An 11,884-nucleotide genomic window follows, 5' to 3' on the forward strand; every position below is an offset into this window, starting at 1 on the left:
GTTTCTGAAGGGGCAGATCAAGGCACTGATAAATAGACCCTATCAGTGCATCACTTCTGCTTGTTTCCTAATACCTCAAGTACACAAAGAAAACGACATCGAAGCACTCACAACAGCCAGTCTACCCTATACTGGCTAGTAAATTCTCACCAAGACAATTCTAGCTAGATCTCTTCTGCACATGAAGTTCGGTGTGTGATATAGAAATTGAAAATGGGTGGCTAGTAATCTTGTTGATGTTAAAAACCAACAATACCCTTTCCTGACAACTGGATATCCTATATGAGCTACACATAATTGTCCCATCATATGGGATAGTACACCGACAGTATGAGTATTGTACGAATGCTTTTCTTGTGTCAAATCATGATTGAATAACAAAAACCGAACTAAGTCTAGGTAGTTCAAAATTGGCGACACGGGAAAGGGAGTTGAAAAAGAAACAAAAATCCAAGGCATCATGAAACCACTAGATCTTTACCGCTGTATCATATCGTATAGATACGATTGACTTGACCCAAGACCGGTATGAGCAAGACATACCATTGCTCGCTTCAGGCAGTTAGGGTGGCAATATCGAGCCGAATCAGTTGTACGTACCACCCGCAAGAAGGAACAGTGAGAGGCTGGTATAAGTCCCTGGGAAGTTGATGCGAGAACCAAAACTAGCGAACTATAGTCTGCCGTGGTGAATACTGGACCAGAGTCTCTAAGGCCAGGTCGCCGGATGGATACTAACAAGTTGAGGGGAAACCCCGTTTCCTAACACAGAAACATAATGAAATAGGTATTATTCCCACGCAGAAGGCCACTTTTGTCTGCTATCTGGCAACAGAATTGCCGAGGGACTGTCTCCGAAAGTATGGGGAAAGTGGCAGCGAAACCAACCAAAGTCGAGTCTTGAGATAATACCTGACTTCCTCAGATTGGATAAGTGAAAGGAACAGGAACCGTGATTGAGGGTTATCAGAAGCATATCAACTGCAGCAACTTCACACTACCATGGAGAATTTGATAGGCTCAACTTACACCAAAAGCCGTTTAGCCAATGGTGTGTTCAAGTCTGGTGCCGTGTATCAAAGGGTCAGATCACAGATCAGCTCCCGCATCCTGGGCGATCGGAACCCACAATGCTTCAGATCTGTGCAACCTCACGAGCCTCATGCTCTTCTCTCTATGTAGTCGCTTCGTCTCAAATTCGACGATCGCCCAGGGGTTATGTGTGGCTTCATACAGCAGATATCTGCCAGGGACGCTCGAACAGCATCCTCAAAACATCCTAGTGGTCAAGGGACGACGGAGGTCCCGCTCCGGCGGCCAAGGGTCCCCCGAAAGGGCGAGTTAGCTCACGCATCTAGTTTTGATGCGGGAGCCAAGAGAAGAAGGGGTCTAGCTGTGCTTTACTGTCTTGTTGGTGTACGTACCAATCCTGGTGACGATTGTGGGAGAATAGCAAGGTCCCGAAGATCGAGCGGAAATAAGCAACAGCCACAGAGTCGAGACCCTCGACCGAATGCTAGGTTAGACCTATCGCAAGTGGTGAATAGTTAAAGAAGCAGAAACACATGTGCCTTGCCTCAACCGTAGTGGCTCGGGCATATGACATGAAGATGCAAGGCTTGAGTAATTGATTGTGACGACGGCAGCACTGGTGACACAATAATCTGCAATACCTTAATTAGGGTTCTATGCTGCTCGCGGTAAAGAACTGGTCCATACTGCAAAGGCTAGTCATGAAGACAAACACGGAAGCTCAACCATCCGTTGCAAGTGGTCAGGATGTTTCACAGATCGCGTGCACATCTGTAACGCCTAGAGATCAAACCCGTGGGCCCGTCCCTATAGATCTTGAAAGTTACCTGGGGGACTAGGATGCTTGTGCCTCGCCATGGTGGTGTAAAGCAAGGGTTTCGTGATCTTTCGATTGTACGATGCAATAAAGTGATCGATCTGTGATAAGACAAGATCCCAAGTACTACAATCAAGATTTGCGTTGCATCTCGCAATCCTTCCTTCATACCGGAGGGCCACAACACTTCGCTTACAATTGCGTCCCTGACGATGGTCTCGAACGAATCCACCAGTAATCAACACGTTCATCCATTCTAGATCGAAGGGGGAGACCCGACCAGCAGCGATGCCGACGATGAACGGGTGATCAACATGGAGATTGTTCAAATCCCCATCATCTGGAAATCGCATTTCGGCATTAGGAGTGAGTCAAGCCTCCAATAAAGAGGGCACCTCTGGATTCCTCTTTTCAGGGACTTTGATCGACACTTGTGCAAGAAATCAACCTCTCAAAGGAAACAAGGGATTCGATGTTGTCGATGGACCCAAGCCACCTTTACACAAGCCTGTCCGCGATCCAGCCGCTGCACGAAGGGTCGTCCCGTGGAGCTCGATCTGAGCTACAACTGCGCTTCCTCGAGATCGAGAAGATTGAAGCGTCAATCTATCCAATCAGAACGTATTCGGTCGCTTATATCTGAAAGAGATGTGGCGAGGCGCGATAGAGGTGTATTGCCACTCGAGACAGGATTTTTGCAGGTTTTGAGAATTCGATTCGCATCTCAAAGTTTGGCATATCCTATTGCCACGGAGAATCGGGTTTGAGGTGTGCATCTAATTGGAGATACATTTTTGGTGTTGTAGGAACCTTCCACTGCCCATCAAGAACGCCATAACTTTAGGAGCGGACGGAGAATCGTCGGGATTGGACGGTTTACATTGTTCTGTCAGTCTCGTGACTTTCCTCAGAAAACCCGTTACAAACCTTAAGTGTGTGGCATTACTGTCACAATATTCCTGTTTCCATCCGTCGCCCACTACGTAGGTATTGGGCGAAAACAAGGAATCGAGATTTCTGTCCGTAGAAACCATTCGAAATGTTCTAGGCGATCAGGGGACTTGTCCTTGCAAGGACCCTGGATTTCCTCACCTGGGATGACGGATCGACGTCACATGGCAAATGATCTGCAAACCAGAGCCTCAGTTGGGCAGTCAATGACAGGTTTCTAGGGGTTTTGGCTGGAGTATATCGTGTCACATCGCACGCCGGAAAAGGCCACAATCTCTACTCTGAGCATGTTAGCTTGCTGTGAACTGCAACAGGGAATTACTGTGCAGAGGTATCACGAAATTGAATGTCAAAAACTTGGAAAGAGTTTTGGGACGTGCATGGGCCTGTCAGGTATTAGGTACGCGTGGTCTCCAGCCAGAAACACCGCTAGTCCGGTTCCCCGGTGATTTGTGTCAGGATATCTCACACATCAACAGAGGGTATCGTGAGATGATAAGGTGAGGAAGTGCGAAATACTTGCTCGGGGGGTCAGATAAGCAAGGAAACTGAAAGATAGCAATATAAAATGGCGATTGCGGATGTTTGCCTTTTAACATGGTGTCGGGTTTGTTTGTGTTTGAGATGACTGGAGATCATTTTCCTGGCAGAGTTGAGTTTCGGGTATAGAGTGGGTATCTAGCAACCACCACAGCCCATATTCCTTGACTTTCGATAATTGGCCTGGTCTCTCGTTGACTCGAACTGTGTTGAAAGGGTTCAGAACCGCCGGTTCTTTTGGTGGTGTCTCGACAGAACAATGGGGCCATTTATGAGTCAAAGCCAATAAGAGATCAGGAGAGTTAACGCGTATCCAAGAAACTGAAGCTATTTAGGAGACAGCATGTGAGTTGATAGTCAGTTCGGTAAATGAAAAGCATCCGGCAAATGCACAATGTGCCAGGTTCTATTTAGCACCCGGCGGAAGTCTGGAAGCCTCCAAACCAAATTGCCTTGGTCAAGCATGGACCGATGACAGACAGAAACCAAGATCAGCAGCCAGCTTTGACACAGAGGGTGAAAGAAAACAGGGCGACTCGCTTATTAGAAATTGTGGAAGACACTGGGCCTCACTTTTCTTTCATCCAACAATCTGATTCACTATTGGTCAAGATATGCTCTCTAGCCCCCGCACTCAGACAAAGCCGGGGCGTAAGCGAAGGCGACGGAGGTGACGATTCAAAGGGGTGTGATCGTAATAAGATTCAACAGCGACCCTGAAAGTCTGCCCTGATATGAACCTGGTCCCTAGCGGGTCGCGGAATAAAAACATGAGCAGGTTGGCGTGGCCACTGAAGAAAGGAGTGAACGAATTAGAGGTCCACACCATCAACTGGTGCACCGAGGCGCTACTTGAGCCCGTTAAAGGAGGTCCCTGCTTTTGGCTTTTTCTGGGTCCGATGGTCTCTGATCTCAATGCTTCTCCAACGACTTGGAAATCGGAGCAATAAGGGCTCGATCTATCATTCTAGCTCTTGCATCCTCGTCCCAACCTGGCATCCTCGCTCAGCCCAACCTTTCCCCCTCGCCGCCTTCGCCTTGTACTGCTCGTACCAACTGTGAATGAGTGCCGCCGCCGCGCCCCGGAACTCGGCTGCCCTGGCGGGTGCGCATGGATAGTACCTCACTGTCTCTCTACTGCACCGGGAGTGAAGGACAAAACTCTTCTGTCTCTGGTGGAGGCCCTGAATGCCTTCTTCCCACTGTCCACTGCCCACTGCCACTGTCTCGAATTTGCCCCCCAGACTCGCCATCGGCCTTCAGCCTTAATAAGATTCCTCCTGTTAAGTATCCTTCCAAGACGGGTTTTCCAGTTTGTGGCTTGTTTACTCTTCTTGTTTTTTCAACTTGACTTGACTCCTGAGCTCTTCAGGCTCAGCTTGAACTCCTCACCAACCCCGATACCGTTTTCTCGCCCAGACCTCCTCTGCCCCTTCAGCTCCGTGGAACGGTAGTAAGCAGTCGCTTCTCCTACTTCCAGCTTCTTCACACCCATCGGCCTCAGTGCCACCTCGGTGCCACCCTGGTCTGTTCATATATCGACCGTTGGAATACCTGACTCCACCGCTTGCTCTCTCTTCTTTCCAACACATTTCAGCCCTTGAAGCTGTATTATCTTTCTGTTATTTCTGCACCGCATAGGCTTCCTGGCTTCACCACACGACACTCGAAGAGGCAACTTTTTTACTTGACCAGCATTCCGTATCAACACCTCACGCGAACGCGCCTCCGAGCCACTGACTCCAGTAATTCGCACAACGATCTGAATTCACAATCAAGCAACGAACTACAAGAAGTACTAAATCACAAATTATTGCATTATTGCAAACCTGGTTTAAAACACACTGGGGCACTGACGAGGATTGGCACCTCGAACGATTTCTCTAGTGAATAAATTAAGCTTCTAGGAGCTTCCTCGTTCGACCAAAGATCACCATTGAACGACTGCGACTCTTTTTCGGGTAGATGCAACCTTTGTTTGTGGCCCGGCTTGACTGTGGAGATAAGTTCTGATTCGCGCCAACTCAACACCACCCACGCACATACAACGACGCTATTCGGGAAACTATCAATCAACGTCTTGTTGAATCGGAGAAATTTTGGGAGATTTGGCAGAGGAACGCATAAGAAGGCTCCAATTGCCTTGAAGTAGGTTTTGGAAACGGTGAGTGTCCCAGAAACACCCGGTATTTTCCCCTCCTGAGACAGTGTAACCTGCGTCTCATCATCTTTCGTCATTTGGCGATGAAGCCTCGATCGATCGATCGGTCCTCGCCCCACAGCCAATAGGAGCTCGTCTCTGTCGTTTGTGAGAACCTTCATTGCTCATACCCTCCATCATCCCGCTGCTTCGTAAACCTATGGATTGTGCTAATGATTCCCCTGACGTTCAGGCTCTCAGCCCACTGCAAGGTGCTTCCAGGCCCTACGTCACGGATCGTCGGACCCTTAGGTCTATACCAGGACCCTTCTCGGCGACTATTTTCACGACATGCTTGCTGCTTCACAGTTCAGGAAATGCTAAACCATCCATCAATTTTATGAAAGACAATGCCACTTCACGAAACCACTTATCACGGAATGCAACCTCCGCCGTCTTCGTCCAAGACTGGCCATCCTCTCCCTCGGCGTACCTCTCCCGCGAACTCTGTCACCCTGCGCCATCACCGGCTAGCACAAGATGCATCAATCAAGGCCGGCCAGGGCTCAGGGCCTGCTGTCAAGACAACTAAGACAGGATCACCTCGACGAAACTCATCAGGCGATAGTCATGAGACAGGCCAGAGCGATCCCAATACATGGTTTGACCAGTCAAATCAAAACCCAACGGCAACTTTCGACAGCAACGTCATGGAAGGTAAGAGCCAGTGTTAGAAATTGAATTGAGTAGGAGACTGATTGGGTTGGCAGTTGACCCCCCTTTCTTTCAAAAAGAGTCCGATTCTTCGAATGAAGAGAAAATTCACTACAATCACCAACTTGCCCCCCCTAAGCTCACCGCGGCACGCAGCAGCAGTGCAGACGATTACAGAAGCGTTATCGATGATCTCACGATAGAGATACAGAAGCTGAGGGAAGAGCTTAAGCGATATAAGAACACCGGTCCCGATATGCTCCGAAAGGAGAAGCTGTTCGAAATAAAGGTTCATGGACTGCCGAAAAAGAAGAAAAGAGAGTTGGAGGCGACGCTCCGAGATTTCGCTGCAAGTCTTGAGGGGTCCCCTAACGCGTCCTCGACACAGAACATAAAGAAGTCTCGACACGCTACTCGCGAAAAGATGTATTCTGAATCTGGATCGAAACATGCCTCATCTTCTTCAGGGTCAAATTTTCGCCCTGCCGACTCTGCATACGCCTCTATGTCAACCGGCGCCAATTCGGGAACGTCTTTGAGCCGTCCTAGCATGGGCTCCCAGGCCAAGTCGTCTGAGGCAGTTGAAAGTTACCTCCGAGATATCCCCGAAGGGTTATACCCGAGACACATGATTATGACGGATAAAGAGAGAAAGAAGCTTGTTGTTCGCCGACTTGAACAATTATTCACAGGAAAGATCCGTGGGCGCCATGTGGTGAAGAAGCAGCCCGTGTTGCCGAGTGGAAGTTCTGCAGCTCTAGCACCAGTTGTCGCGGAGACACAGCCCACTATGTCAAACACATCAAATTCTATTCACGAACCACCAGCATTACAGACCAGCGGTAAAGAACCCACGAGAGAAGCTCGAATTCTTCCCCTTGAGCAGCAATCTGGTCACTCCGGCAAAAAGAGTCGATCTGCTGACAATGCCTCTGCCTCCAATTCCAATGGCGACAATACCGAGTCCGGTGGTAATGGTAACAGTACAGGGTCAGGCACAAACACTTCTCCTCCTATGACGACCTTGCCCGAGCAACGGCCCACACGACCTCGTGATTTGGACCCTGACCGTGCCCAGGTTCCAGCCGAGAACATGGATTATATTCGCCATCTGGGCTTGGTACCTCCGGAGCTACTAGCTGAACAACATAGCGAGGATGTGCACCCTGATGCTGAGGGATGGGTTTATCTGAATTTGTTGTGCAATTTGGCTCAACTTCATATGATCAATGTGACGCCCGACTTTGTCCGTTCAGCTGTTTCGGGAATAAGCACAAAATTTCAGCTGTCGCCCGATGGCCGAAAGATTCGATGGCGAGGCGGATCAGAGGGAACAAGATTCAGCAGCGACAGCTCTGGATATAACTCCCAAAAGAGTCCATCTACAGACGACACTGAAGATGGAATGGAAAAGAAGCGCAAGCGTCAGAAAACTGGGCGTTCCACAGGGGACGAGTTCCAGTCTGGAAGCTCAAGCAAGAATGGCTTGATGTTTGACCCGCAGCTTTGTGCTCCATCCGAAAGCTTCCATTACAAGCCCTTGTTCGCTCAGCAGGATTCATCGGGTGGCCAGACATCACTCGATGAAACCGTTTCTTCCTTTGGTCCCCCAGAGGAAAGCAATATTGGTGAATCAAGATGGGGGCTGAGTGGCTCAGGAGCCTCCAGTCGCAGAAAGCGCCGCCATGATGGTGCCATTATCTACTATAGCGGTGCCCCATTTTGCACGGATCTATCTGGAGATCCCGGAGATATGTCGTCAACGACGCAGACGCGCGCTTCTGGTCAGACTCAGACAGATCAAGATAACTTCAAGATCCCTCCATCACCTCTCCGACGAACAGATTCTGGTTCGTTCATCAACTATCGGCCGTTGACCGATCGTGGGCCCTTGTCTAGTCAGCAAAGTACAGCGATGGATGTCGATAGTGAAGATCCACCAAGCCTGACCGACGATGCCGACGATGTAAGCGAGGTTGATCTGGACTTCACGTGGTCTGATAATGCGCAGTACATGCAGCACTTCCCCCTTGAGCCTTGCGGCTTAGGAGGAGTTTTACCTGAAGACCATTTCATGGTTGTTGTTTCAACCAAGCGACCTAAGCAAGATGATTTGTCTGCGTTATCGCAAGTTGGTGGTAGAAGGTTTAATGAAAACACGGATGGTATCATTCGGCGATTGGCGACTATGTCAACGTCCTCACCGGACTTGGGAGCTTCAAAATCGCATCCTGCTACGCATTCTCTTCCCATTGAGATTGAATACATGTCAGGCCGTATCAAGCGGCTGACACCAGTTTCGCTGCCTCCCCCTGCAATCTTCTTTCCGCCGTTCAGCCCTACCGAGTCTACAGCCGATGACGATTATGACGATTCGGACGATGTCGACATGTCTTCGTCCTTAAGAGAACTTATTGGCCAACGAACAGTGCGACGCCATTCAGATGGATATCCTGATGGTGTTGATCTTAGCAGTGGCGACGAAGAAGGTGATGAACCTGATGATTCGCCGAATCAGAATATTTATGACATCAATCGAGACCCAAAGGCGTTGCCGAATCGGCCCCGACAAGCCGCACGCCGTACCAGTAGCGCTGCTGCAGCTGCTGGCACTGCTCGGGGCGCAAGCAAGAGTAATAGCGCCAACCCGGGGCTTTCACATGAGAGTTCTGTTGATACTGCTGGAGCGATCGAAAGTGGTTACAGCAGTAGCGAGGAAAGCGCTTAATCTTCACCTGTTACTTCAGCCCACTTATTACATTTCATATTTCACGACTTGATTAGGAGTTACGGATTTCACGAATACGGAAGGCCAAAAAAAGACTTGTTGTACAGTCTTGTGTGATCTTCTTGACCTTCAGTCTCTGTTTTCACGGGAAGGTTGCATAATTTTGCATTTAGCTTGGCGTTTATGAGGATGGATAATGATTCCCTGGATAATCTTTGTTACGAGATGAAGGGTTGCGCAAAACGGCGTGGGCCTAGGTATGGATTATTTTCTGGATTCCATAAGGATGAATCACTAGGGAACTTAGTGGCACATTGAGATACCAAATTTATTGTTGAAACACTATTCTGTTGTCTTGATGCCCGTTGCACGCTACTTCTTATGAACGCGGATTTATTTCAGCCGGGCGCCGGTACTGACAGCGCGCCTTGACTTGTGAACGATGCTATCCATGATTTACTAAAACCAGTCTTCGAAACAATGCGATTATTCGGGCTGCGAATGTAAGCAATCAGCCCAACACCGGTTCTCGTTCCTTTGTATAGGGGACTACCCATCAGGTACTGCTTATTTCCATACGGATTTAGAGTTGTCTGGACACATTGTTTATCTGTCCTTCCCTAGAGCCAACGGCTTCTGAGTCACGTGAATGGACGCTCACGTCTCACTTGGGACATCATTCGATTTCTCCCATCGAAATACTCGAGGCGACCTGGATTCTACACATTCATCTCATTATCGTGAAACATGATGACTTTAACCAGCATGTTACATTTGGCTCTCCTCGGCGCCCTCGCAAGTGTCCTGTGTAGAGCAGAAGATGTTCACAACGTCGCCATCATTGGTTCGTAGTTAATTTCGGTATTTTAGAGACATGTTTAGAACACAAACCCTTAGTGCTACAGATGTATTCCTTCACAATGTTGCCGATCAATCCCTATATCAGGCCGGGCATGTACTAACTTAGAGTGTAGGGGCTGGAGCTGCTGGGTCGTCAGCAGCCTTCCATCTGTGGCAATATGCTATAGAAGAGGATATTGCTATTAATATCACTGTCTTTGAAAAGACGGATCGCATTGGAGGCCGTACATTGACAGTCCCTGCGTATAATGACCCTTCTCTGCCCATCGAGCTCGGCGCGTCTATCTTTGTTGGCGCCAATCATATTCTTGCCAACGCCAGTGAACGCTACCATCTCCCAGTGAGCGAGCCCCACCGTCTCGCGAGGGATGATATGACTGTTATATGGGATGGCTACGAGTTCGTCTTCCAGACGACCGAGGGGTCTTGGGCATGGTGGGATCTGGCCAAGATGTTTTGGAGATATGGGCTCGCACCCTACAGGTCCAAACAAATCGTGGATGCCATGATCGAATATTTCCTCAAGTTATACGAAGCCCCTTACTTTCCTTTCAAGTCGCTCACTCAGAGAGCCGAACAATTGGGATGGAACGAGATTACAAGTATAACGGGAGAGCAGATGTTAAAGCAAAACGTAAGTTCAAACTGTTCAATTGAAAAGAGATGATGGCTAACTGGACAGAAAATTGATCCTCGTTTCGCCCGTGAGATCTTACAGGTTGGCACACGTGTCAACTATGCTTCAAACTTGGCTTATATCCATGGTCTGGAGACTTTAGTAAGTGGAAGGTATGACCCCTTGCACGCTTCTTGCCTAACTACGATAGGTTTCGTTGGCAACCGACAACGCGATGTCTGTGGAGAGCGGCAACTGGCGTATCTTTGAGCATATGGTGATAGAGAGCGGAGCTTCTATCTCTCGCAACACGACTGTGGCTTCAATCGAAAAAGTCCAAAAGAAAACGCGGTCATCTTCGCCAGTGTATGTCATCACAACGAAAGATGCTAGCTCAAAGGACGACACTTCGAAAGAATATGATGTCGAGTTTGATAATGTCATCATCGCCAACCCCTGGCAGTTCAGTAACATAAAAGCTGGAGAGGGTGTTCTCGATCACAAAATCGATGAGATCCCCTATACTAAACTGCATGTTACACTCTTTGCATCACCTTTGGAGCTCAGTCCCGAATTCTTTGGCTTGAAGCCCGGAAGCAAAGCGCCCGCTACCGTCTACACTACTCTTGGTGAAGACGAAGAACCGGGGAAAGGGGCCGACGGAGTCGGACGTACTGGCTTCTACTCTATTAGCACATTGAAATATGTCGTCAACCCTAAGACAGGTCAGAAGGAGCGTGTCTATAAGATCTTCTCGCCCACACCCGTCACTGCCGATTTCCTCACACGTCTTTTGGGCACCGACATCCCAGACTCTGTGATTTCTGGAAAGTTACAGGATGATGCAAGTACTTCCAATCCTATCTCTTGGTATCATCCTCACTGGTTCAACTCTTACCCTGTTGAGCTCCCTCGTGTCACATTTGAGGACCCTCTTATCGGCGAGGGTGTATACTACACGTCTGGTATTGAGAGCTTCGTGTCATGCATGGAAACCAGTGCTTTGATGGGCAAGAATGTGGCCCGGTTGGCTGTAGATAAATTTGCTGGTATTTCTCGCCCGGAACCACCTAATGAATGGGAGGGATATGAAGCCGGTGACGAAGAGGAGGGAGGCATTCGTGTTCAGGCTGAAAGTGAACTTTGATCGAAGCAAGGATGTATACATTTGCCTAATCATTGTTGGAGATCTTTTATGTGCCAGAATAATTCACCATCTTAGGACAACTGGCTGGAAGGCACATACGGGAAATTCTATGGTAAACTAAGGTATTGTTATGCGTTTGGTGATATTGAATCAAGATTTATCTCACTAGTATTACTAGCAGTTGACGTAGCCAACCAACATTGTCGTGAATCGCAGTTCAATTATCTGTGTTTATGTGGTCATTTATGTTAAATAGCTCGATAAAGAATCTTGTTATTCTTATGAACAAACCACGATGCCAGGGATAACTAGTCTCAAGGCCCCTAAATTCATACTGA

The 11,884-nt window shown here is 48.5% G+C and overlaps 3 protein-coding genes across 3 annotated transcripts; all 3 read left to right on the forward strand.

The window, feature by feature from the left end:
* Positions 1–1,002: 1,002 nt before the first annotated feature.
* On the forward strand, positions 1,003–1,871 carry FOBCDRAFT_197428 (uncharacterized protein; the record flags this gene model as incomplete). Its single annotated transcript, XM_059608870.1, has 3 exons — positions 1,003–1,083; positions 1,183–1,416; positions 1,683–1,871. The coding sequence occupies 3 exons, from the start codon at positions 1,003–1,005 to the stop codon at positions 1,869–1,871; spliced, it is 504 nt and encodes a 167-aa protein (XP_059466806.1).
* Positions 1,872–5,707: 3,836 nt separating this feature from the next.
* FOBCDRAFT_17983 (frequency clock protein) lies at positions 5,708–9,267 on the forward strand. Its single transcript, XM_031174444.3, has 2 exons — positions 5,708–6,197; positions 6,251–9,267. Exons 1-2 carry the CDS (start codon positions 5,891–5,893, stop codon positions 8,920–8,922), a joined length of 2,979 nt encoding a protein of 992 aa, XP_031051229.2. The 5' UTR covers positions 5,708–5,890; the 3' UTR covers positions 8,923–9,267.
* A 377-nt stretch (positions 9,268–9,644) lies between these two features.
* On the forward strand, positions 9,645–11,737 carry FOBCDRAFT_215939 (Prenylcysteine lyase-domain-containing protein). The gene is made up of 4 exons (XM_031174448.3): positions 9,645–9,766; positions 9,897–10,417; positions 10,466–10,561; positions 10,611–11,737. Exons 1-4 carry the CDS (start codon positions 9,670–9,672, stop codon positions 11,544–11,546), a joined length of 1,650 nt encoding a protein of 549 aa, XP_031051233.3. The 5' UTR covers positions 9,645–9,669; the 3' UTR covers positions 11,547–11,737.
* The last annotated feature ends 147 nt before the right edge of the window (positions 11,738–11,884 follow it).

Source organism: Fusarium oxysporum, chromosome II (genome assembly GCF_013085055.1).
Source record: "Fusarium oxysporum Fo47 chromosome II, complete sequence".
In the NCBI taxonomy this organism is placed as follows: Eukaryota; Fungi; Ascomycota; class Sordariomycetes; order Hypocreales; family Nectriaceae; genus Fusarium; species Fusarium oxysporum.

What these genes read in the sequence shown, in the direction of transcription:
- FOBCDRAFT_17983 (XM_031174444.3), top strand. Translation starts at nt 5,891, where the DNA reads ATGCCACTTCACGAAACCACTTATCACGGAATGCAACCTCCGCCGTCT. An exon ending in CGACAGCAACGTCATGGAAG is followed by an intron (nt 6,198 to 6,250) that starts GTAAGAGCCAGT and finishes TTGGGTTGGCAG; the next exon opens with TTGACCCCCCTTTCTTTCAA.
- FOBCDRAFT_215939 (XM_031174448.3), top strand. Translation starts at nt 9,670, where the DNA reads ATGATGACTTTAACCAGCATGTTACATTTGGCTCTCCTCGGCGCCCTC. An exon ending in TCACAACGTCGCCATCATTG is followed by an intron (nt 9,767 to 9,896) that starts GTTCGTAGTTAA and finishes CTTAGAGTGTAG; the next exon opens with GGGCTGGAGCTGCTGGGTCG. An exon ending in AGCAGATGTTAAAGCAAAAC is followed by an intron (nt 10,418 to 10,465) that starts GTAAGTTCAAAC and finishes CTAACTGGACAG; the next exon opens with AAAATTGATCCTCGTTTCGC.